General features: G+C 35.1%; 1 protein-coding gene across 7 annotated transcripts in view; it reads left to right on the forward strand.

Moving 5' to 3' along the window:
- The window catches only part of LOC138131967 (pseudouridylate synthase RPUSD2-like), a 449,464-nt gene that overhangs the window by 232,032 nt on the left and 195,113 nt on the right, over positions 1-22,319 (forward strand). Inside the window, exon 2 of one of the 7 annotated variants that reach the window (XM_069049265.1) lies at positions 2,775-2,892. The exons of the other annotated variants lie outside the window; for them this stretch is intronic. Coding sequence (XP_068905366.1) covers positions 2,866-2,892 — 27 coding nt within the window. The 5' untranslated portion in view covers positions 2,775-2,865. The remainder of the gene's footprint in view (positions 1-2,774; positions 2,893-22,319) is intronic. 7 annotated transcript variants of the gene reach the window in all.

Genomic DNA, 22,319 nt, shown 5'->3' on the forward strand with positions numbered 1-22,319 from the left:
TATCTACAGGAAAGCCACAACGTTCATTTAAAATTTCATTGTCTATTGTGGAGAATCACATAGTGTAGCAAATCAATGTTTTTTTTTTGTGCTGCAACAATTGCAGATTTTCCGACGCGTGGTGCATATTCCAGAGATGTTCTGGATTTATTTTGCTAGTAAAAACTTTTTGTGTTCGAAATAAAATTAACTGAAAATTTGATCAAAATTTCCTGTACGCCGCTAAAGATGATTAGAAAAATAATCCTGTTTAACAATATTCATAATAGGTAATTTTGATGTCAGTTATTAGTTTACGGTTTCAACAAAAGTAAATTAATTGCATCTATTTTTTGGCAGTGGTGTGTAAAGTGTGAAGACAGCCGTTAATTTGAAGTTACCAATTTGATAAATAAAAAATGATTTTTTGAACCTCAACCTCAACAAATAGCTCATAATTGCAATAACACTCTGTATGTGTATTATACTTTATTAACAGTTATATTGACGTATTATAAACTAACGTTACGAAGAATACGGTGCTGCAAATGTATTATGGATGTTCCTTTCCATCTGATCGAAATTTTGTTAATTTTAATTTTGTTCTGCTTATTAAACGTTTAACCTATTTGTTCAAACATTTACAACATACTCGTAATGTCTGTTTATTTCTATTTATTGGGATCAAATAATTGAAAATTAAACTAAATTTTACCCAAAAAGATATTTTCATTTGCTGTTATATATTTTTAAACCTATTAAATTTGAAATTTACACTACCTCCAAGCATAAGAAATAATAGTGATGCTTACATTTGAAACTTGAAATAGACAAATAATCAAAATATGTATTCTGAAGAAATTTAAATACATATTTCATTTCCTCACATGGAATTTTAAATATCTGACATACGTTATTGCAAAATAAACTATAATAATTATTATTTCCCTTAAACCTTGTAAAAACCTTTCAAAACTTCTTTGATACAGTGATAATGCAACAATTTTATTTGAACAATAATGTCACCGCGCGGTTATACATATACTCCATGTTTACGTCAGAAAATTGTCATGATTATTTGAATTGTTATTGATAATTTGGAATACACTTTTTTAATGTACCGTGGTACGTGTAATTTTTTTGTCTCTTTTTTTACCTTGTTTTATTGAAGATCCTGAAATCTCTCAATTGTTGTTTCAAGAATTTCAGCAGCGCTGTTACGAATTTGACGAGAAATATGTTTACTATAAATTGTTTCTTCACATGAGGAATGTACTAAGGTATTAGGAAATGATAGCCGATCGATAGGTAGCGTTCGTAGAAAATTAATAAATAACAAGTACATTTATTCCTGAAATATTGAGAACCTGGATTATATCGGTATACATCGTGAAGTTACAGTGGCAGTGTGAAAAATTTTGCCTGTTCTGTCATTCTTTGAAAAATTGGAAACTTTTTACGGTGCAATAATAGCAGTTATTCACGAGTAGGAAATTCCTACGAGTGAAAAAAGTTGCTTTTGGTTTAAGTATAACAATAAATTGTTTTTTTTTTATTTGCTACAGCAAAAGTAAAATCTAATTTATGGTAGTCCCGACACATGATGTTTGGGATTTTTTACACTCGGAAAATCTTTTAAAAGGGAGTTGTGTTAGGGATCACATCTCTCCAACACATATTTAAACAGGAGACGGTCGCCCTCATAAGTGAAGTGAACATTTCACGCATTCTGGTTCGTAGTGGGCAGCGAATAAGACCTTAGTTGACCGGTTACAAAACCCACAAAACCTACTGCCATGTTATTTAGGACTCGACAGATTTCTACTTTAGCGACCACATTTCTCCCCATGCTCTCTTCTAAGCTGCTTACTTCGGTTCGTACCAGATATATTCAAAATTAATACCCTAAAATGTATAATTCCCAACACCCTATCTACTAGTTTTAAGGAAATTGCATTTCAATCTACTAGTCATTAAACAATGTTTGTGTTTTTTTTTTGTACGAGTAGAAAACATACGCTACTCTTATGCTTTGTCTTTAATAGGTAGATACAGAGATACAGTGAGTGCTAAAAGTTTGGAAAATGTTTTAATTCCCGTTAAGTTTCTCGAACAGAACTAGGGCAGATCAATTGTATTTGTTTAAGAGAAACATTTTGCGGTCATTTTTATTTTTCACCTCTTCGTTTTCCGCAGAATGACATCGTCTCCATTTTTGTACATGGCAATCCCCAATTCAGTTCTGATGTAGGCCTATTTTACGCCGAAATTTTCAAAAAAAAAAAATTTTTTTAATAAGAAAATGATACTCGCGTATATTTTGATATTTCAATGTCAATGAAGTAATCTTGATATCATCAAATTAAAACGTCAGAACTGTAATGTGGGTCGGCATTAAAAAAAGGGCGACGACGTCTTTGCAGGTAAACGGAAAAGTCCAGAAAAATCGAGGTTATCGGAATTTTTTTGAAGTTACTCGAATCGATAATAATAGTTGTTGGATTTGAAATAGTACTTATTGGATTTTCTTGTACTCGTTAACGATTATTTATTCAGAACCAATTTAACTTTTGTTTATCTTCAGTTAATTTTAACTGCATTAAGGAAAGCAGAGAATGTCAAACAGATAGGAAAAGACTCAGTAAATTCAGCAAAATGTGTTTTTGAGGAAATCGTAAAGAATAAATCCAACTTTAAAATTAATAAATTTTATGTCTCATTAACTGAAGTTTATGTGCACTCCCCTAAAATGTAGTAGTAATATTTTTATACGACCGTTTTTTTATTTGTTACAGGTGAGTCCCGGGATATAATTTTCTTCGGTTGGACGTGTTTTGTCTCAGAGCGACTAATAAATCTGACATCCCCGACATCCGAGATGCAGTTATGAGTCCCTACAGCCGTACTAAACTGGTTTGTTATATATTTCTTTCGAATCACTTTTACCGGCTATTTTAAGAACTTGTCACAATGATGTGACATATTTTTGAATTGTTGCAAGCGAAACTTGCTCCTGGCAGGCAGCTCCTACCAATACTTTTACAACAAATTTATGTAACAAATTGATGACGTTCAAATTCATGTTCTAGTAGACAATAAGTGAACATATAAGTAATTATGTTTGTTTTCTACTATTTTGTTCACTGAGCCATTAATAGCAAATAGAGAATTCTGTAAAAAATGTTTTATGTCATTTTTAAATTTAAAGACTTTCGATACACTAGTTTACAGAAAAAAAAATGATAAATTAAATGGCATAATTCGTCTGCCACCATCAACTCAACAATTTCTAGGTCACATTTAAAAATAATCAATCAGATATGAATCAGTTTAATCTCCCATCTTTTACATTAAAATTGTAACGTTATAAAATTGTTTGATCCAGAGTGTCGTTTTTTTTTTACAAACGGGGGAAAGTCACGTAAATTGTGGATTTGTTTTTTAACATACATATCACTGCGCAGGTATATGAAACGTCATAAATAAAATATTTTTTGCAATAAGTTGTTACGAAGGAAAACTTGAAATTATAAATTATTCCCAAAAACCTTTTCTCTTATCGCGCAACTATCCAATTCCAAATCGATACAATGTTAGTCCTTCAGGTTTGTTTTTTTCTACATTTCGTGCCTGATTCTGTGCTCCAAATCTTGCTAATAACGAGGTCTATCTTGATAGACTTTGCATTTTAAACCATTTCTGCAGCAAATAATCTCATGCATATTTTATTACGGAATCTGTAATTTTGTCGCTCGCTGACGTAAAATCTTGTATGCCAGCTTTCTTACTGGTAGTAGAAACATGCTACATATTTTTATTGAATATTGAATAAATTTCATGCAAATTATCGGTTTTTATTAGTTGTACCAAACAAGTGGAAATGGTCACCTTTCATGGTCGATGTTGTTATTTGATAGGAGTGGTGATAATCTCACAGAAAATAAATTTTTCAGGAAGTTTTCAAGGTTTTTGTCTAAAATGTGATTGGCATTCGTTGTTTTTGACCTAGTTATATAACTTCGTAAATGTTTTCATCGCATAGGAGCAGAAACGGTTATTCGTTTTGTTGAGTACCTAATACAAACAGAAAGCTTAGTTATGATATAAAAACCAACTTCTGGGGCTCTTTTAACGAGTTGTAGTTTTTGTGCTACTTTACGTTTTTGTTTCAAAACAATGGTAAATCAGGAAATTCCAAAACAGGTCCTTTCCCTCACGGTAGTAGAGTCTCTCTACTAGTTGTAGAGTGAAAATGTATTTAATGTTAATTTGAATTGCAATATTTTACATCAAAATATATTTTTCATTTAATTTATGTACTTAGCAAATGGAAATATTAGTTTTGTTTCACAAATGATGGCAAATTCAGACCGTAATGGTAACAACATTATTTGTATTTAATAAAGTAAAAGTTATCTGTGATTTATTCAAAATTGTAAGATGTAGTGTGTGTGAAGTAAATTAAATTACAATGGAAGAATATTGATTGGTTATTTAAAATTACTTAATAAGCTTTGTAGTCCTAAGGTAGAGTTATATTTTTTTGAAGTGCTCATGAAATCTAGTTGATGAAGAGTTAAAGTGATCCAAATAGGGCTAAAGATGTGAAATTAGAAAAAAATCATGAAAAATTAAAGATACTTTTACATTTATCTGTTTTTTAAAATTATGATCCCGAGAGTATGTTTTGAGATAATCTAAAAATAAGTCTTTATGCAAGAAACTCTTTCGACGATACATAACAAACTTTCTTGAACTTCAATTTGATCCTTGTAAATTTTATCCTCTTAATGACAGTCAACATTCTTTGAAGGAGATTTTCTTTATACTACAGGTTCTTGTATCTAAGTTATCTATTGAATAGTTTTGAACGAGACCCTATCTTCGAATTAATTAAAGACGCAGGCTCTGTACGTCGGAGAGACAAATCAGAGAATCTTATTTGGGACTAAGTTTCACTCTATGTATTTACAATCTTGTTACAAATACGACATTCTCTCATAATTGTATTATTTGTAGTTACGAGTAGAATATTGATCAATTAAAGGCAGAACTCAAATGGTTCTAAAGTAGTGGTTGGGTAATAGTTTTTGGGTTGTTTGAAAGGGTCCTACAGGGACTAGTTTTCAATGTTTTTTGCTTTTATAGTTGCCAACTAAATCAAGAAATTTCCAGACCGCATTTAATTTCCCGGTAATACGATTATCCCTGTTTAATTCCAGACTCATCTCTTAATTGGTATGTCTGAACTATAAAAAGCGCTTTATGGGGAGCTTGTAAAAGCTGCTTAATTAGCGATAACTGATTCAAGGAGTAAAATCCTAAGCGATTCTTTACGATTGAGAAAGATATGTGACTTCAAAAGTAGAGCATAAATCGTATCGAATGTGTGTTGTGTGGCTTTAAGTAGTTTTAGGTTAATTTTTTAATTGGTAAATTTTTAAAATCAAGTTAGTAGACTGTGAGGTAATAAACATGTTTCCACATTTAATATACGCATCAAGGTGACTCAACCAGGACAAGCAATTTTTGAAAATATTTTCGTGGTGCAAATTTTTCAGAAACAAGCTGATTGACGCCAATACTTATACGAATTGCATGAATGATTGTCTTTAAGATAACGACGAACCACTTAACTAAATTGATTTTTTATTTAAGTCATACTTTTGTAAGAAATTGTGAACATTAAAATTTCAATGTAATTAAGCTATCAAGAAAATTGGGTTTTCCAAGATTTATGTATTAATTTGACACCAAGAGCTTGGGAATATGTTTACTTCACAGTAAACTGGGTTACATATAATTGTATCATAATCGTCGTTTATAAACATTACAGGATGTAATTAGCACACAACTAAACCAGACTTTAAACTAGTTCAGTTAGTAAACAGCTATTTGTGTAGCTCAGTGGCTTTAAATGCTCATACTTTTTTCTTTATTGCTCTCTCTTAGATATAATTTGAAAGCTTGCAGCTTAGTATGTAGTTCACTTTTTTGCTAACAATTTGCTAGATGATTTTTATATTCTTTGGGTTGGCAGTCAGCCATTAGCTCCATACACTTAGATATTTAAGCTTGCAATGGGATTTTCATGTACAATTATTCTAAAAAATGTGAAAAAGAATATCCTAACAACTATAGAGGAATTCAATTATTAAACACTAAAACTAACTGTACGATTAATCACTGTTGGGTGGTGATATTAGCCGTAACAAAATGATATGGTCGTCTTTGTATAAATACTTAAAAACTTTATTGTATAAATGTATGCTGATGTACAAGTGTTAAGTATCAAGGATAGTGGTAGACTCTGGTTTTTTACCGCTATGTGATTTCACCCCTCTCACAAGAGAAAGTAGGCAGGACTACCTGCTACAGTACCTGTTTCTAACAATAACGTTCAAAACTACATTATTTTGTACACTAACAAAAAGAATTATAACACAGAAAATTACGGAGAGAATCCAACTCGAAGAAGAACAACAAGGATTTTGAAGTGAGCGGTCATGCACAGATGCCCTGTTAAGGCATTTAAAGGAAAACTCTTTGGAAGATAGCGTACCAGTATATACAGTTGTCCCTGGATTGAGTTTAGAAGAGGAAATTTGGAATTTATTTTTATGTAATAAATTTTATTACAATTGGTCTTGTTTTTTGATAAACAACTTATTACTGTTAGAAATAATTTCAAAATAAACAAAGAATTTATTTAAGTGTTGGACCGGTTTTCGTCACATAATTACAAAATTTAATGAAAAATTTCCCAACATTTATGTATCACGCATGGGTGTTCAGAAGCTTAAACTTCGATTAGGATTGAATTATCTACGGAAAATGGCGCAGAGTTAGCAGAATAGTTTTATATTTAATTATCGGCCAGTTGCCAACCTCAACTGCGTTTCGGTCTTCAATCTCTGGGCTAGCCACAAAAAGATTCACTTCTACTCTTAATGATATAATACAGAGTGATTCTGAAATAAGTTTGGAAAAAACCCGGTAATTGGTAATGATGAGAAGAAGTTATAGACAAAAAAATTTTCTTGTAAAAGATTTTTCGTTTTCGAGATACAAATGATTGAAAATTTGGTCAAAATTGCTAGTACGCTGCTGAGTTAAAGGTGATTACCTGATTTTCTTTGGTAGTTTAGCAACAATAATAATCAAAGGTAAAATGTGCCCGTCAGTCACAAACGTAACATTACTCCTCTCGATCAGCAATGCAAGCAGTGTGCTTGCACCTACAACTTTATTGTGGAGTTGATGTAACAATGGTTGCTAATGAAGTGAACAAATTGGGACAAATTTTCCCTATTCGTAGGCGTTGACAACACAAGGATATAGGGTAATTTCCATCCTTTTGATTTCACCTCCAAAAGTAATTTACGCAGAATTAATTTGTGTCAGGATACTCCACATTTTTTTTCCAAACTTATTTCAGAATCACCCTGTATACTATTTGAGTTAGTTAATGATATATTTTTGTTTTGTGCCTTCTTACATTTTAAATATTGACATGTAAATTCTTTTCTGGCCACTACGAAAAGAAATTGAGTATTTCCTCCGGTAAATTGCTTTCATTACACTGTCGGCAATATCTCACAGAACAGGTCTATTTTGTACTTAAACTAAACATAAACCTTAATATTAATGACGAGTGCACATTTAATTGTGTTCAATAACTACCCAACGTGATCGGGTTATAAACCGGAATTTATTGTCGGACAATCCGTTACGGGTTTATAGAATAAGATTAATTTTTAAATGGAAATTATATATTATTTTTTGCGGTTACTTTATTTATAAACTTGTCATTCACAGAATGACGTCCTTTCAAGCGCTCCCGTTCTTCGATGAATATTATTATACAGTGTCGAAATTAAGTAATGCATAAATTCAGTAATTCCGTTGAAATTAATCTTTTGGAAAAAATCTGAAGGGGTAGGTATAACGATTTTCAGTTTCTTAAGGCATTTGGTTTTCATGTTATGACGTCATCGACTTTTTTTTAAATAACCTACATATATTTTTTATTATTGATTTTGGTAGTATGTATTTTTTATTCCATTCCCAATCTTATAAAATTTTCAATATGTTCCATTTCAAAAAAATTGAGAATTTCAAATATTAAAAATTCATTAAATTGGGAAAATGTATCTAGTTGCCGGTGTATAAAAATCGGCAATTAGTAAGATTGACAACAAATTTCAGACCATGGCGTTGTAAAGAATCTTCCAAAAATTGGGCGTCCGGCGACATTAAATGAAGATGCACAACTTGATGTGCTACTAGAAATTGAAAACAATTCACATTCAACTAGTAGAAGCATTGCTTTGGACCACAATATAAGCCCATTGGATGCAGGAAATTCATACCCAATATCCTCAGAAAGTTAATGTTTGGGCAGGAATTATTGATGACAGAAATCTAGGTCCATTCCTTTTTGCAAACAATTTGACTGGAGATACATACCTTCAATTGTTACAATTGGAATTTATGCCTGCATTAGCTGCATTATTCCCCAATGCAAATAATCCTGACCTTCCAATAATACCATTTGGTTACAACAAGATGGGGCTCCGCCTCATTATGCAATTAATGTGCCACGTTACTTAAAGGACCCTTTGGATTCCTGAATGTTAAATTTGACCAGTGTGCGCAATTTACCATATCCCACTTGGACCAAGTTCTTCCAGGCAGATGGATAGGAAAAAGAGGTCCCGATCTAACGCGATTAGACTTCTTTTTATAGGGGTACTTAAAAAGTAAAGTGTACAACAATCAACCCAATAATTTAGAAGATCTCAAGCAAAGAATTCAACATGAGATTAGGTTAATATCATCTCAAACTATCCAGATTGTCTTGGATATTGTCAGATGGTTCAAGGTCGTCACTTTGAACATTTAGTGTAAATGTAATTTAAAAAAAAGAAGAAACTTTATATTAATAACATAATTACATAACATTTCTAAAAAAAAATGTTATTTCCGTACTTATTTTTGTGCTTGATGTTTTTTTCTGGTTAATCAATTTAGTTTCTTTTTATTACAATGTTTGCCTCACCAAGTCATCGTTATTACCAACTTTGAATTGAGCAGATAGTAAATTCCTAGTTCGATTTTTCAACTATATACCGAGTGACTATAAATGATTGAAAGAAAATAGTGGATTGGCAACACTGACGGAGTTGGTAGTGCAAGTCTTCTCGTGCATCTTCTGTCACTCATTTCTATTTAGGTTAGGTTAAGTCACGAAGTACATTGTCGGTTTAGATTTTTTTGACGTTTGTTTCCATTTTAAAAATTACGTGTGTCATGCCAACGATGTTGCCAACTAAAGATTTCAAATGTGTTACCAACATAACAAAATAATTTTCAATCATTTATAGTCACTCGGTACCATTCACGATGTTTTGGCATAAGGGGAGGCTATGATTTCATTTTTTAACGTTGGATACATGTTTGATTTCTGTCATCTCTGCTGTCACTAAAGTGCCTGACATGCAGACCTATCAAAATGAACGTAACATGTTGCCGAATTTACCGTAATCATAATTAAGCGACTTTAAGACGTATTGATGGTGTTTGTATTAGACTGCAGAACATATTTTCAGTAAGTTACAATGAAGTCAAGTTTTTTTTGTGTATAAATTGAATCGTAGGTGAGTACAAGAAAAAAATGTAACACGGATAGTGAAGGAAGAAACAACGACCCAATTGAAATGGCACGGGGGTTTTGTAAGACCTATTATAACTTCGCGACAGAGTTGTGAATTTATGGCTTGAGTCTATTTTGAAATGTACTCCTGAAATTTGCCAATATTTTTGTAGATATTGTGAAGAACTTATTTCGGAAGATTGGGCAAAATTAATGTGAAATCTTTCATTTGAAAACGTTTTTCCTTTAATAATTTCATTAGGAGAATCTGACTCGGAATTTGATTGGGATTTTAAAGCAGGTAATGATGATTCAGAATTTTCTAATGAAATTATGGAAGTTGAATAGTTTTGTTCTTTTTTGTCATAGACGATGGGTGTGTAAATATTTTGCAGAAAGATTCGAATAAAGTAAGGCTTAGTAAGTAGGTACAAGATTTTATACCATCTAGTTCTAGGAATGTTTTGGTTAAAATGAAAAATTCATTGAGAAGTTACTAACCGGTTCGTTAAGACACTGTATAGGTGGGTTATCTAAGTGGTGCATAAATTAACAGGAGCCACTTCGTCTTTCGGTCCCGGTCCCTACTATTCTGTAGTTTGTTCAAGTCAGTTTCCTGTTTTGTTAAATTGGATTAAAAATGTGTGAGTATTGTTATATTGCAAACTAGTAAAACTGACAACAATGCACTAGACAATGACGCAGTTTATAACCTCAAACTTAGACAAACATAACCTAATTCAACAGACATCTTTACTGCCAACTTAAATGCACTTTTTCCATGGCCTCCCCTTATGCCAAAACATCGTGAATGGGATATACCGAGTGACTATAAATGATTGAAGGAAAATAGTGGATTGGCAACACTGATGCAGTTGGTAGTGCAAGTCTTCTCGTGCATCATCTGTCAATCATTCCTATTTAGGTTAGGTTAAGTCACGAAGTACATTGTCGATTTAGATTTTTTTGACGTTTGTTTCAATTTTAAAAATTGCGTGTGTCATGCCAACGATGTTGCCAACTAAAAATTTCAAATGTGTTACCAACATAACAAAATAATTTTCAATCATTTATAGTCACTCGGTACATATTTTTATAATTTCAAAATAAAAACGAATATGCTGTCGATAACTTTGCGTCAAACTTAGGTGGCTACATTCATTTACCCAATTTAAGGAATTTTAAATATTTGAAATTTAACACTGTTTTTCTCGATTTTTTTGAAATATAACACATTGAAAATGTTATACGGTTGGAAATGGAATAAAAAGTATGTACTACCAAAAACAATAATAAAAAATATAGGTAGTTATTTAAAAAAAAAAGTTGATGACGTCATAAGATGAAAAACAAATGACATACGAAACTGAAAATAGGCTGAAAATATTTGCTGAAGTTAAAATCGCTTTACCCCTTGAAGATTTTGTCCAAAATATTGATATTTATCAACGGAATTGCTGAATTTATGCGTTACTTAATTTCCACATCAATTAGACACATTGAAATATAACACGGATTGATATTTATGTATTTATAATTTGTACCTAGAATCTAATAAAACTGTTTATCTTTGTGGAAAACGTAAACAATGCAGTTTTCGAGATATCTTAAATTAAAGCAGTTTAATTAAACTGAAACTCGACGCTGTCTAGCCACAATAGTTAGAGAATGAGACGATTATTTTGTTCAATTTAGACGTGTTATTTAATGTTGCCCTTGCGATTGTCGAAATAATTAATTTATCTTTTTGACGTTTTCACAATGTCTGTTACTTCAATGGTATGGTGCATATTTGCTTTTTTTTAAATTAAAGCTCTTTATTTGTCCTTACCTTCTGACAGCAGTGAGATTAGGGTGTACATTTGGGGGACTACTTAGTAGATATTGGTTGGACTTAACAAATTAAGCAGTAATCAGAAGTGAAGAAGGAAATGTTTCAATGCTCTAAGAATAAATTAAACATTACAGATAGTTGCAAAAAAAATTGAAAACAAAATCCTGTAGGTAAACGAAATGGAATCAAATCGTCAACAGCTACTGTAATGAGTTACTAGTTTAGTCTAAACAGAAGACATGGAAATGATTTTACCTTAAGCTAAACAAACGGTTGAATGGAAATGTTCAATGAAATAATGTTTTGACGAAGCTTATTTAATTCTCTACAAAGTTTTATTGAAAACTATTTTCTCAAAACAATTTTCTCTTAAAACCAATCATGCAAAAATTAATTTTATAGTTAGAAGTGCTTGAAACTGTAAAGAGAATGTCGATTTGTTGTTCAGTTTTGTGGTTAACTGCCCGCAGCTTTGGAAAAATGTCGAACGAGGGTTGGCGTTTTATAGTTGGTCGGTAACTTTTCACCTCTGTCTATTAGTTTATCAGTGAACGGTCAAAGTATCCGGTCCGAACGGATTAGCACAGGATGATTTTTCATAGTGGTTTACTTTCATCGAGAGAGATGAAAGAGATCTGGGAAAACGCTGCAGTGGTGTTGTTAGAATGAGACGCTCGATGGGAATCTGAGCTTTTTTTTGTATCATTTGGATCAAGGAATAGAATGTATACGCACTTCCAGAAAACCTTTAACTTTTCCAGAGCCACGCTTGGGCTTCCTCACCGCAAACCTGATAGCGAAATAGATCACGTAGGACAAGAGAAAATTCGTGGGGGAAAGGTTTTCCCATTTTCTGTATTGCTCACAAAATAGGCTACTTTGTGTTGATATCGCTTTTATTAATGAATCGTACACGGCACCCTATCATTTCCTGTTTGGCTCGTCACAGTATCGAATCATGTAAATTTCATGGAGAATGTTTTCTCGGAAAACCGCTTTTCAGTCGTGTTAATAATGCTCTTCAGTATTCCGGAATTGTGCCAAGACGGGCTTCGGGAGAATTTTAAATCGTTTTTAATTTTCGAGTGAAATTACGGTACGATCAATTAAAATTATAAATTCGCACTTCTCATCGATCGTTCTTATAAAAGTTTTAGCTGAAATGCAAAATTAGAACGAGCTTCAGCGGATTCAGTAGCTCTTGAGCTGAAAAAAACTTGAAATATGTCGAATAGGCAACTTTCTTATATAATGAACTCGCCGGAACACGAAAATGTTTGAGAATATGGGAAGTTTTCAGAAGAGTGCTGTGTATAGAAGTAGGAGAATATTTGCTTTTAATTTAATCAACAGGACTTTATTATATTTTTTATTTTAACTAATTGTAAGTTGTAAATTTAAAACAAAGTAAGGAAAGTAATGAAGTACCTACAGCCATAAACTGAAAACAAAACTATGGGGAAAAAAGTAAATCGAGAATACAGTGTGTGTCAAAATATGGTTAAGCATAACCTCACTAAACCTTGTAAGAATAGGGAACAAGAAGTAATGTATGGTGTTTTATTGAAAATGATATATTCTGATCTTGTTTTTTTATTCCATTCATAACATCTTGGAGTGGTGTGTTATTAATTTGCTCACACTTATCAATTATCCATTATCTTAAATCATCCAAATCATTAATTCATTAGGTAAGACCGGAGATAAAAATCGCACAGAGTTAAGTAGAATTTGCGTATTTCGACTGATGATCCAGTTATCGAAAAAATTATCTTAGTGCATCTAAAGTGTCGAGTACCATAAGGCCTTACAGCTCATTATTGAGCAATTCTTCAAAAAATGGTTCTACGCTTTCGTCCTCATACTGAGTTGGAGTTATGTTATCAAATGACTACTCTTCGAATTTAGTTTTCCTGCAATGACTTGGATTATTCCTTTAATGAAAATTGATCCGATTATTCTCCTACCACGAATGGATGTAGAGAGAACCCAACTTACAATGTGGTTTTTCTGCAATCCAATATCTCATGTTTTGTAAATTCACATATCCTTGTCTTGTAAAACAAAGCTTCATCAGTAAAAAGTTTTGCTTAGATTTGGATCATCAGTAAGAAGTATGTTTAAATAACATTCAGAAAACTTTGTGCTATAACGCCAGCGAACAACGACACTGACGAAGAACACAACATTTTAGTTTAAACTGACGCTCTGTAGGGTAGAACAACATAGGTACTATCGCGGCCATCCAAAAGTGAACGATTTTTTTTAATAGTTTGATTTTTACTTTAAATCATAGGCGTCCTAAAATGTCAAAGTTTGACACTAGCGTTAAAAAAATTATTGAAACTATTTTTTTTTAAATGCCACATCTCACTCCGATTCAGATAGCTAGGGCTATTGCAAAGCTAGAAGAAAATTGGTCGTTGGCGGCTGTGGCAAGAGAATTACATTGCAGTAAGACTTGCATCTTCAATATAAAGAGGCGTTGGCAAGAAAACAGGCTTGAGAGGCCAATACGAATAGGTGTTGGAAAGGTTTCTTTACTAACGTTTACTTTCATTTTAATAATGTATTAATTACTTCTCAGCCTCATTTTTATTAAAAACTATTTATTACAACTTTTTATTATTAAAATAGTAAGGCCTGCTGCACGAACGCCAATGAATACAGCCTGATTTAATCTAACGAAAAATACGGAAATTTTCGCAAGCTATCGTTCACTTTTGGATGGCCGCGATTGTACATAACATAATTATGACATGACATAAGTAAACAAAATTTTTGTCAAAGAACTCTTAACCAGAAATTTATTTATACACACAATACCATCGCACAAAGCTAAAAGGAAATGTATAGAATGAGTAATCGCTCAGTAGAAAACCGCCTACAGTATTTTACTAGATTAGTCTTAAATTCTGGAAATAATTAAAGTCCATTTACCAATCCTCCTAGTGAAATATCCAGCGTGTGTTAAAAATGGCGCATAATATTTATGTCACGCGAGTCTACGTTGAATATCAAACAAAAAATTCTAATCAGAATTTGGTCTGAACGAATATTTTTTAAATTATCATTATGATTAAAAATGACATTAATGACAATTACTTTCTGACTTTACTCTAGCTTAGTTGCGATGTTGTAATAGATTCAAAATTTATGAACAGCATTTTTTAAAAATAAACCAATAATGAAAATAGTAAAATTATTATATGTATTTATAATATTTATTTTATCTGTTGAGTTATGTGTTGTTGATGGTACTTAATAAATGTATGTAAGTACACATATTTCTCCATTACAATCGTAGCAAATTTCCAAATGTGACTGTTAATTGCTCCACGGGCGAAGGGTTAACAGCAAATTGGTACAATAGTTTTTTGCTTCTATTTCATCATACATCGTATCTTGTGATGTAAATATTATTCGCAATTTTTAAAACACCTTTAAGAAATAGTCTGAGATTTCCTCGATCAGGACCGCTAAAATTACAAACTTTCCTGGGTATGGATTTGCCACCTTAGTCTCACTAAAGCAGAGCTTCTAATTGTTTTGGTTAAATTTTGTTGTATGCGTACTCAGTGTAGAGCCTAGTTTTGTGCGATGTTTCATTAATATGATATGTATGCCAAGAACTAACAAAATTAAAAGAAAAATCACGTAAAAAAAATAAAAAGTTGAAGAATACGATCGGCCAATTTAGTGTGCGGAGTATCACCTGAAAAATCTACGTGTTATTAAAATTCTTTTAAATTTTTGTAAATGGAGCAACTAATTAACCAGCCTTGTATTTTGAGTTACTAAAAGTCATTAATCCTTGGCACGTTTTACAGCTAATTTAACAGTCTACAGACAATAGAATGTGAAAAACTTGGCACTTATATACGAGTAGCAAGTTGGAGGTAGAAAAAGATAAACTTAAATTTATTGTGTTAAAACATAACGTCAAGTTCTGTTGTTCCCACAATTATGTTTTAAGTTAAAAAATTAAGCTTTGTTGAAATGTGTTTCATGTACCACTGCCCACTGTCATTTTATCTCTATTTTATTTGGTAAAGAGGTGCCTTACTAAATATTTAGGTAATTGTTCACTTTAACTACTTCTGGAATTTTCGCGTTTTTTCTGGCTAGACAGCCTCAGGGCGTCCTCCTGGATCGTTTTCCACCACTCAAACCTTGTGCAAATGCCCCATAACCCCGTGACACTAACGGGACAGTGGAGTGAATAGGGGTGCTGGGTGGGTAATAAAATCACGAAAATCACGTTAAAAACCTGTAGAACACTTGTTTTGAAGGTCATGTGAAGGGCATTTGAAGGTCAGTCAAGGTCATGCAAGGTCAAGGAAGGTAAAATTTTCAACAATATAAATAAAATTTTTAGGGTAAGGAAAATATTCGAGGATGTTAATAAAAAAAAATAACAATATCCCAATTCAAGGTAATCGCAATATTAACAAACTTACCTATTTTGTTTTTTGTTTTGGCGTTGAGTTTCCTCTGCCTCACTGCCCGCCATATCCGACTGTATCCGGATCATTGCGTGAGTACATATTTTGCTAGTGTTCATATTTGTAATACGAAAACCGGGAACTCACAGGTACCATCATTGAATTGGGATATTGTTATTTCTTTTTATTAACATCCTCGAATATTTTCCTTACCCTAAACATTGTATTTCTATTGTTGAAAATTTTACCTTCTTTGACCTTGCATGACCTTGACTGACCTTCAAATGCCCTTCACATGACCTTCAAATGACCTTGAAAACAAGTGTTCTACAGGTTTTTAACGTGATTTTCGTGATTTTATTACCCACCCAGCACCCCTATTCACTCCACTGTCCCGTTAGTGTCACGGGGTAATGGGGCATTTGCACAAGGTTTGAGTGGTGGGAAACGATCCAGGAGGACGTCCTGAGGCTGTCTAGCCAGAAAAAACGCGAAAATTCCAGAAGTAGTTAAAGTGAACAATTACCAATATTTAAAAAGAACGTAGCTGTTGTTTCGTTTTTCTAAAAAATGGACAATTTAATATCTGATTAAATACAAAACATATAATACATATTAGCTTGGTTAGCAACAACCAACAACTACACAGATGCCGTCAACCATTCCTATTTGTGCGACGGCGAAGTATTTGTCTCACCTGAGTGATAAACATTCTTGAAAGTGGTTTTTAATAGTTAAATGGTTAGAAATTCATTCATTAGTTACTATAGTCATATTGCTCGGAAACATCTTTACCGTTGTAGTCCTTAGACCTTGTTCACTGTTGTTGGTTTTGTAGTTCTAGTTCCCCGTGGTCTGCCAAATTCCATTTCAAATAGGCGAGTATTTTATTATAAATGATTATCTTTTTGTTATTGTGGTTGTTTAGAGGTCACCCAAATGTGATCAAAATTAGTTGAAGCCCAGAATACTAAAATAAATAGAGGAGATAGAAGCGATGTTATCTCTTAAAGAATCTGAACGCAGATGTATGCCTGGTGGACTAGATAGCATTTATACTGTTCATCTTATTTTCCATCCAACTTAGAAAAGAGTTCTAACTTTTTGGTAAAGTTTATCTCGGTTTTTCTGTATTAGTGATACGACACTAACGGATATTCTAACTTGAGAAACAATATGCTTTGTTCTTGTTGATGCCTTTGTGAATTTCCCGAATAACACTCGATTGTTTTGTTGAACTTAACAATTAGAGTTTTCTTTTTTGAAAAGTCATCTTGTTCAGAAAAATCTACTGATAGAAACAAGACACTGATTAAAAACAAGTGACTACAGATGCTACTGATTTTTTAATTAGTAGATAGTTTAACTGTACGTTATCAGACGTAGAAGCATTGTTTACAAGATATATATTTGTGGTTATTATTAAATTATAAGTTATAACATTTACCGCGTAGGTAGTAAACTACACAGGAAACCCGAAGTGAAGGAAAATTTCTTTTCGTGTTGGATCTTGTCCAAAATGGACCTCCAAATACAATTACTATCCTTGCAAATTGTCGGGGCGTAGAGCCACCCCCCTCCTTTCAGAACCGAGAACCACCCCTGCGTGGGTGAAGAGAGAGATTTGAGACGACAGTACCGAGATGGACTCAGGGTAGAACAGTCAGAGTCACAAGTCAGAAGTCATTCTTACCCAACATCTCGAGTACGGTCGTACGGTCCAAAGAATTGTATAAATGTAAATAAAGGTTTTACACAAAGCGATACGGTGTGTCAGTTCACGCGCGCCTACAGTCAAAGCAGTGAAGCCTCCATTAGGCTGAGCAAACCCAGGAGCCCCATTTGGTTCCGAGCAATTCCTGGAGCCCCCATTAGGCCCCAAACATTGGTCCTTCGAGCCGGATCGTATCGACATCGAGGAAGCCACAGCGACAGAGGCAAAGGTAGAGTGCATGCCTTTTTTATCTGTTGATTAGTGTGTACATTTCCTAAAAACATGGCTAACGAGCAAGAATTGAAATCACTTAGAATACGTCGCGGTACGATCAAGAGCGCCGTCACGCGTGTATCTAACTTCGTAAGGGATTTCGGCGACGGTAACATTTTTCAGCTAAAGACACGTCTCGTGAATTTACGGGAGGCGTTCAAAGAATTTGACGCGGTTCAATTACAAATCGAAGTACTCGACGAAACGGCCTTACAAGGCAACGAGCGCGCCGATTTTGAGAACGCGTACTACAACATTGAATCGACCATTTTAGAGAAAATAGAAACCGCCACCGTTAATGAAGCCGCGACTATCGCTAACGCGACGGGCTTCACCCCATCGGTATCAAGCCATGGTACCGGTAACAGCAATGTTAGATTGCCCATACTAGAATTACCCACATTCAGTGGTAATTATCGGGATTGGTTGTCATTTCGCGACACATTCACGGCGTTGATACATGATAGCAATCTGTACACGAGTATCGAGAAATTCCACTACCTTAGAAGTTGCTTAAAAGACGAAGCCCTTAAGGCAATAGAATCAATTGCGGTTTCAGAGGCAAACTATAGGGTAGCATGGGAAACACTAATCACTCGATTTGAAAACAAACGCCTCATAATACAAGAACACGCGTACGCCATAATAAACCTGCCTCCGCTGGTGAAAAACTCGTATCAGTCGCTGAGAAAATTAGTTGACGATTTCAACATCAACCTCGCAGCGTTGACGAATCTAGGGCAACCCACGGAACATTGGTCGGGTTTATTAGTACCTATCATAAGTCAGAAAATGGACTTTTTCACAAAGCGCGAATGGGAAGCTCAATTGGGTCCGGATCCACCGACTGTTGAGACGTTAAAATCCTTTTTGCAGAAAAAATGCGTAACTTTGGAATCGCTCAGCGTCGCAGAGCAACAGAGCGCAAAAACCAACAACGCGACGCCCAAATCAAATAACAAGACCTCCGCGAACCATTTCAGCAAGGACAGGACGCTGTGCAACGCTAGCACAAACAAACAAATACAGTGCTACATGTGCAAAGAGGCGCACGGACTGTACCAATGTCCTCAATTTTTGAATTTAGTTATCGCGCAGCGGGTCACACAGGTCAAAGAATGGAAGGTCTGCGAAAACTGCTTCCGAAAAGGCCACGAAGCCTCACAATGCAAATCGCGAGCATGTCGGTACTGCAAGGAGAAACATAATTCTCTTTTGCATGTAGAAAATAACGTGCAGACTTCAGTTGTTACTTACTCATCAGTCGGAAAAGCCAAACAAAATCTACTCGCAACGGCGGAGATTTTAATTCGCGATAGTCAGGGCAACTGGCAGCGATGCCGTGGGCTATTAGACCCAGGCTCCCAGTCTAACTTCATCAGTGAGGAAACGGTCAAAAGGTTAGGGATCGGAACGAAGCCGGTTAACTGGCCGATAACGACGGTAGAAGGGTTGCAGGGTTGTGCACGGCAGTTAGCGCAAATTCATTTCAAATCGCTACATAACCCATTCAATGCTCACATCGATTGTTTGGTGTTAAATAAAATTACGGAAGAATTACCGTTATCTTCCTTTGAGTTCGAGTCACGGCAAATTCCGGGTAACATAAATCTGGCGGACCCAGAATTCAATGTGTCCAGAAAAGTAGACGTTTTATTGGGGTCCAGTATTTTCTGGCGTGTTTTAAGTGTCGGCCAAATCAAGGCAACTCGAAACAACCCACATCTGCAAGAAACAATCCTGGGGTGGGTTGTTGGGGGCGATATGGTTGCAGGTCGTAAACCATCTTACGGGACTCTTTGTAACGTGTCATTGAACTCCATCAATAAACAACTTTCCAAATTTTGGGACGTGGACGAATATCCAACGAACAAAAGAGTCGTAATTGTAAAAAAGGAGGACATCGAGTGCGAAACCCATTTCAAAAACACGTGTTCTCGAAATGCTGAGGGTAGATTTACGGTCGAAATACCATTCAAGCTAAATGGCCCCAATATCGGCGTCTCAAAAGAGATGGCCATAAAACGTTTTTTATCATTGGAAAATAAGTTCCGAAAAGACCCAGCGTTGAAGCGTGATTACACGGAATTTATTAAGGAGTACATCCGACTCAATCATATGGAGCTAGTACCACCAACCCAAATGAACGTTAACGAACGGGTGTTTCTTCCGCATCACGCGGTCACGAAGGAAACGAGCACCACCACAAAGCTGAGGGTAGTTTTCGACGCCTCCGCGAAAACGACCACAGGTGTTAGTCTAAATGACGCGGTTATGGTCGGTCCAAAACTACAAAACGACTTGTTTGATATCATCATTCGGTTTCGGACGCACCAGTACGTTTTCACGGCGGATATCAACAAGATGTACCGGCAGATAATTGTCGCGGATCAACATCGGAAATATCAAACCATTTTGTGGAGAGAAAGTCCAGATATACCGATTCGAGAATATCAACTGGCGACGGTTACTTACGGGTTAAATTGCGCACCTTTTCTCGCGATACGTTGCTTACAACAACTCGCAGAAGAAGAAAAAGATAAATACCCTGCAGCTTACCCGGCCCTATTAAACGATTTCTTTATGGACGACGCATTAACCGGCGCTAACAGCATAGAAGAAACCAATCAAATACGCGAACAACTAACAAGGTTATTAGCGAGCGGCGGATTCGAACTTAGGAAATTCGCGGCGAACCACGACCAACTTCTGCCGGACCTAAATAACGCTGATTCGCATTTAATAAACTTTGATAAAAACGGCGACACAAAAATTTTAGGGTTATGGTGGAATTGTCGTGACGATAACCTAAGATACGAAGTCAAAAGCGAAACTCCTCAATCAATATGTACCAAGCGCAAGGTTTTGTCGGCGATTGTAAAAATTTACGACCCCTTACAATTAATCGGTCCGGTCATCGTAAAAGCAAAGCTCATTATGCAAGAGTTATGGAAACGGGAAATCGGTTGGGACGAAGAACTACCTGAGGACCTCAAAACCAGCTGGACCATAATTCTGAATCAATTACACTTGCTAAACCAAATCAGAATACCGAGGAAAGTCATTGAAAGTTATCCGTATAAGTCACTCGAAATTCACGGGTTTTCAGATGCATCCCAAGTTGCATATGGATGCTGCGTATATGTAAGGGTAATTGATGCAAACGGAAAAATATCCGTAAAATTGTTATGTGCGAAGTCGCGGGTAGCACCGTTAAAAACTATTTCCATACCGCGTTTGGAATTAGCCGCAGCTGTCCTATTAGCAAGGTTAATATCAAACATACAAGATATAATAACAATCAAAGCTGATACGGTTCACTACTGGACAGATTCTACGATAGTACTCGCGTGGCTGACAGGATCTCCCGGTAGTTTTAAAACCTTTGTTGCGAATAGAGTGAGCGAAATTCTAAATCTGTCGAACATACAAAATTGGAAGCACGTAAACTCGGCGGATAACCCAGCAGACATCATATCGCGCGGAGTCTATCCCTCCGAATTATTGATAAATAATTTATGATTCACGGGACCGCACTGGCTGTCGCAAAACCCAGATGGTTGGCCCTCACAGACGGCACAACAAATCACGGACGAAATACCGGAATTACGACAGGTAGTAACCTTTACGGTCACCGGGACGGATGATAGTCACCCAAATCTTTGGGTTATCAATCAATTTTCCACATTTCGGAAACTACGACGGATAATAGCTTTATGTCTTCGATTTGCCGATCTTTGCAAAAAGAGAATAACAAAAAACGGTTATAATCATCCATCGACAGCGGAACTGCAAAACGCGGAAGAGAAAATAATACTTCTGGTGCAAAAGGCGAATTTCGAACACGAAATACGGGACCTAAAAGCAGGTAGACAGGTAAACTCGAAGAGTAAATTAAAACTGTTAAACCCATTCATTGACAATTCGGGGATGATAAGAGTGGGAGGACGATTGTCCAATTCACAATACCCACACGACAAAAAATATCCCATTGTTTTGCCAAAGGGTCACGTAACCCGACTGATACTTGAAAACACACATCGCGATCAACTACATGCTGGACCAACGGCCACACTAGCGGCGGTACGCGAAAAATTCTGGCCGTTAGATGGCCGCAGTGAAATTCGGAAAGTCGTGCACAGGTGCATCCCATGTTTCAGAACAAAACCGCACGACAATAACCCGATTATGGGCAATCTACCATCGCACCGAGTTAAAGCGAGCAGGCCGTTCACTAACTGTGGCGTTGATTTTGGCGGTCCCATATTCTTGAAAATCGGCGGGATTCGTAGTAAAAAAACTACCAAAGCTTACATATGTCTGTTCGTATGCTTTTCAACGAAGGCGATTCACTTAGAACTCGTCAGCGATTTGACCGCGGCGAATTTTTTGAACGGCCTAAAACGATTTATCGCGCGT

The sequence above is a fragment of the Tenebrio molitor genome, chromosome 5, assembly GCF_963966145.1.
Source record: "Tenebrio molitor chromosome 5, icTenMoli1.1, whole genome shotgun sequence".
NCBI classification, from domain to species: Eukaryota; Metazoa; Arthropoda; class Insecta; order Coleoptera; family Tenebrionidae; genus Tenebrio; species Tenebrio molitor.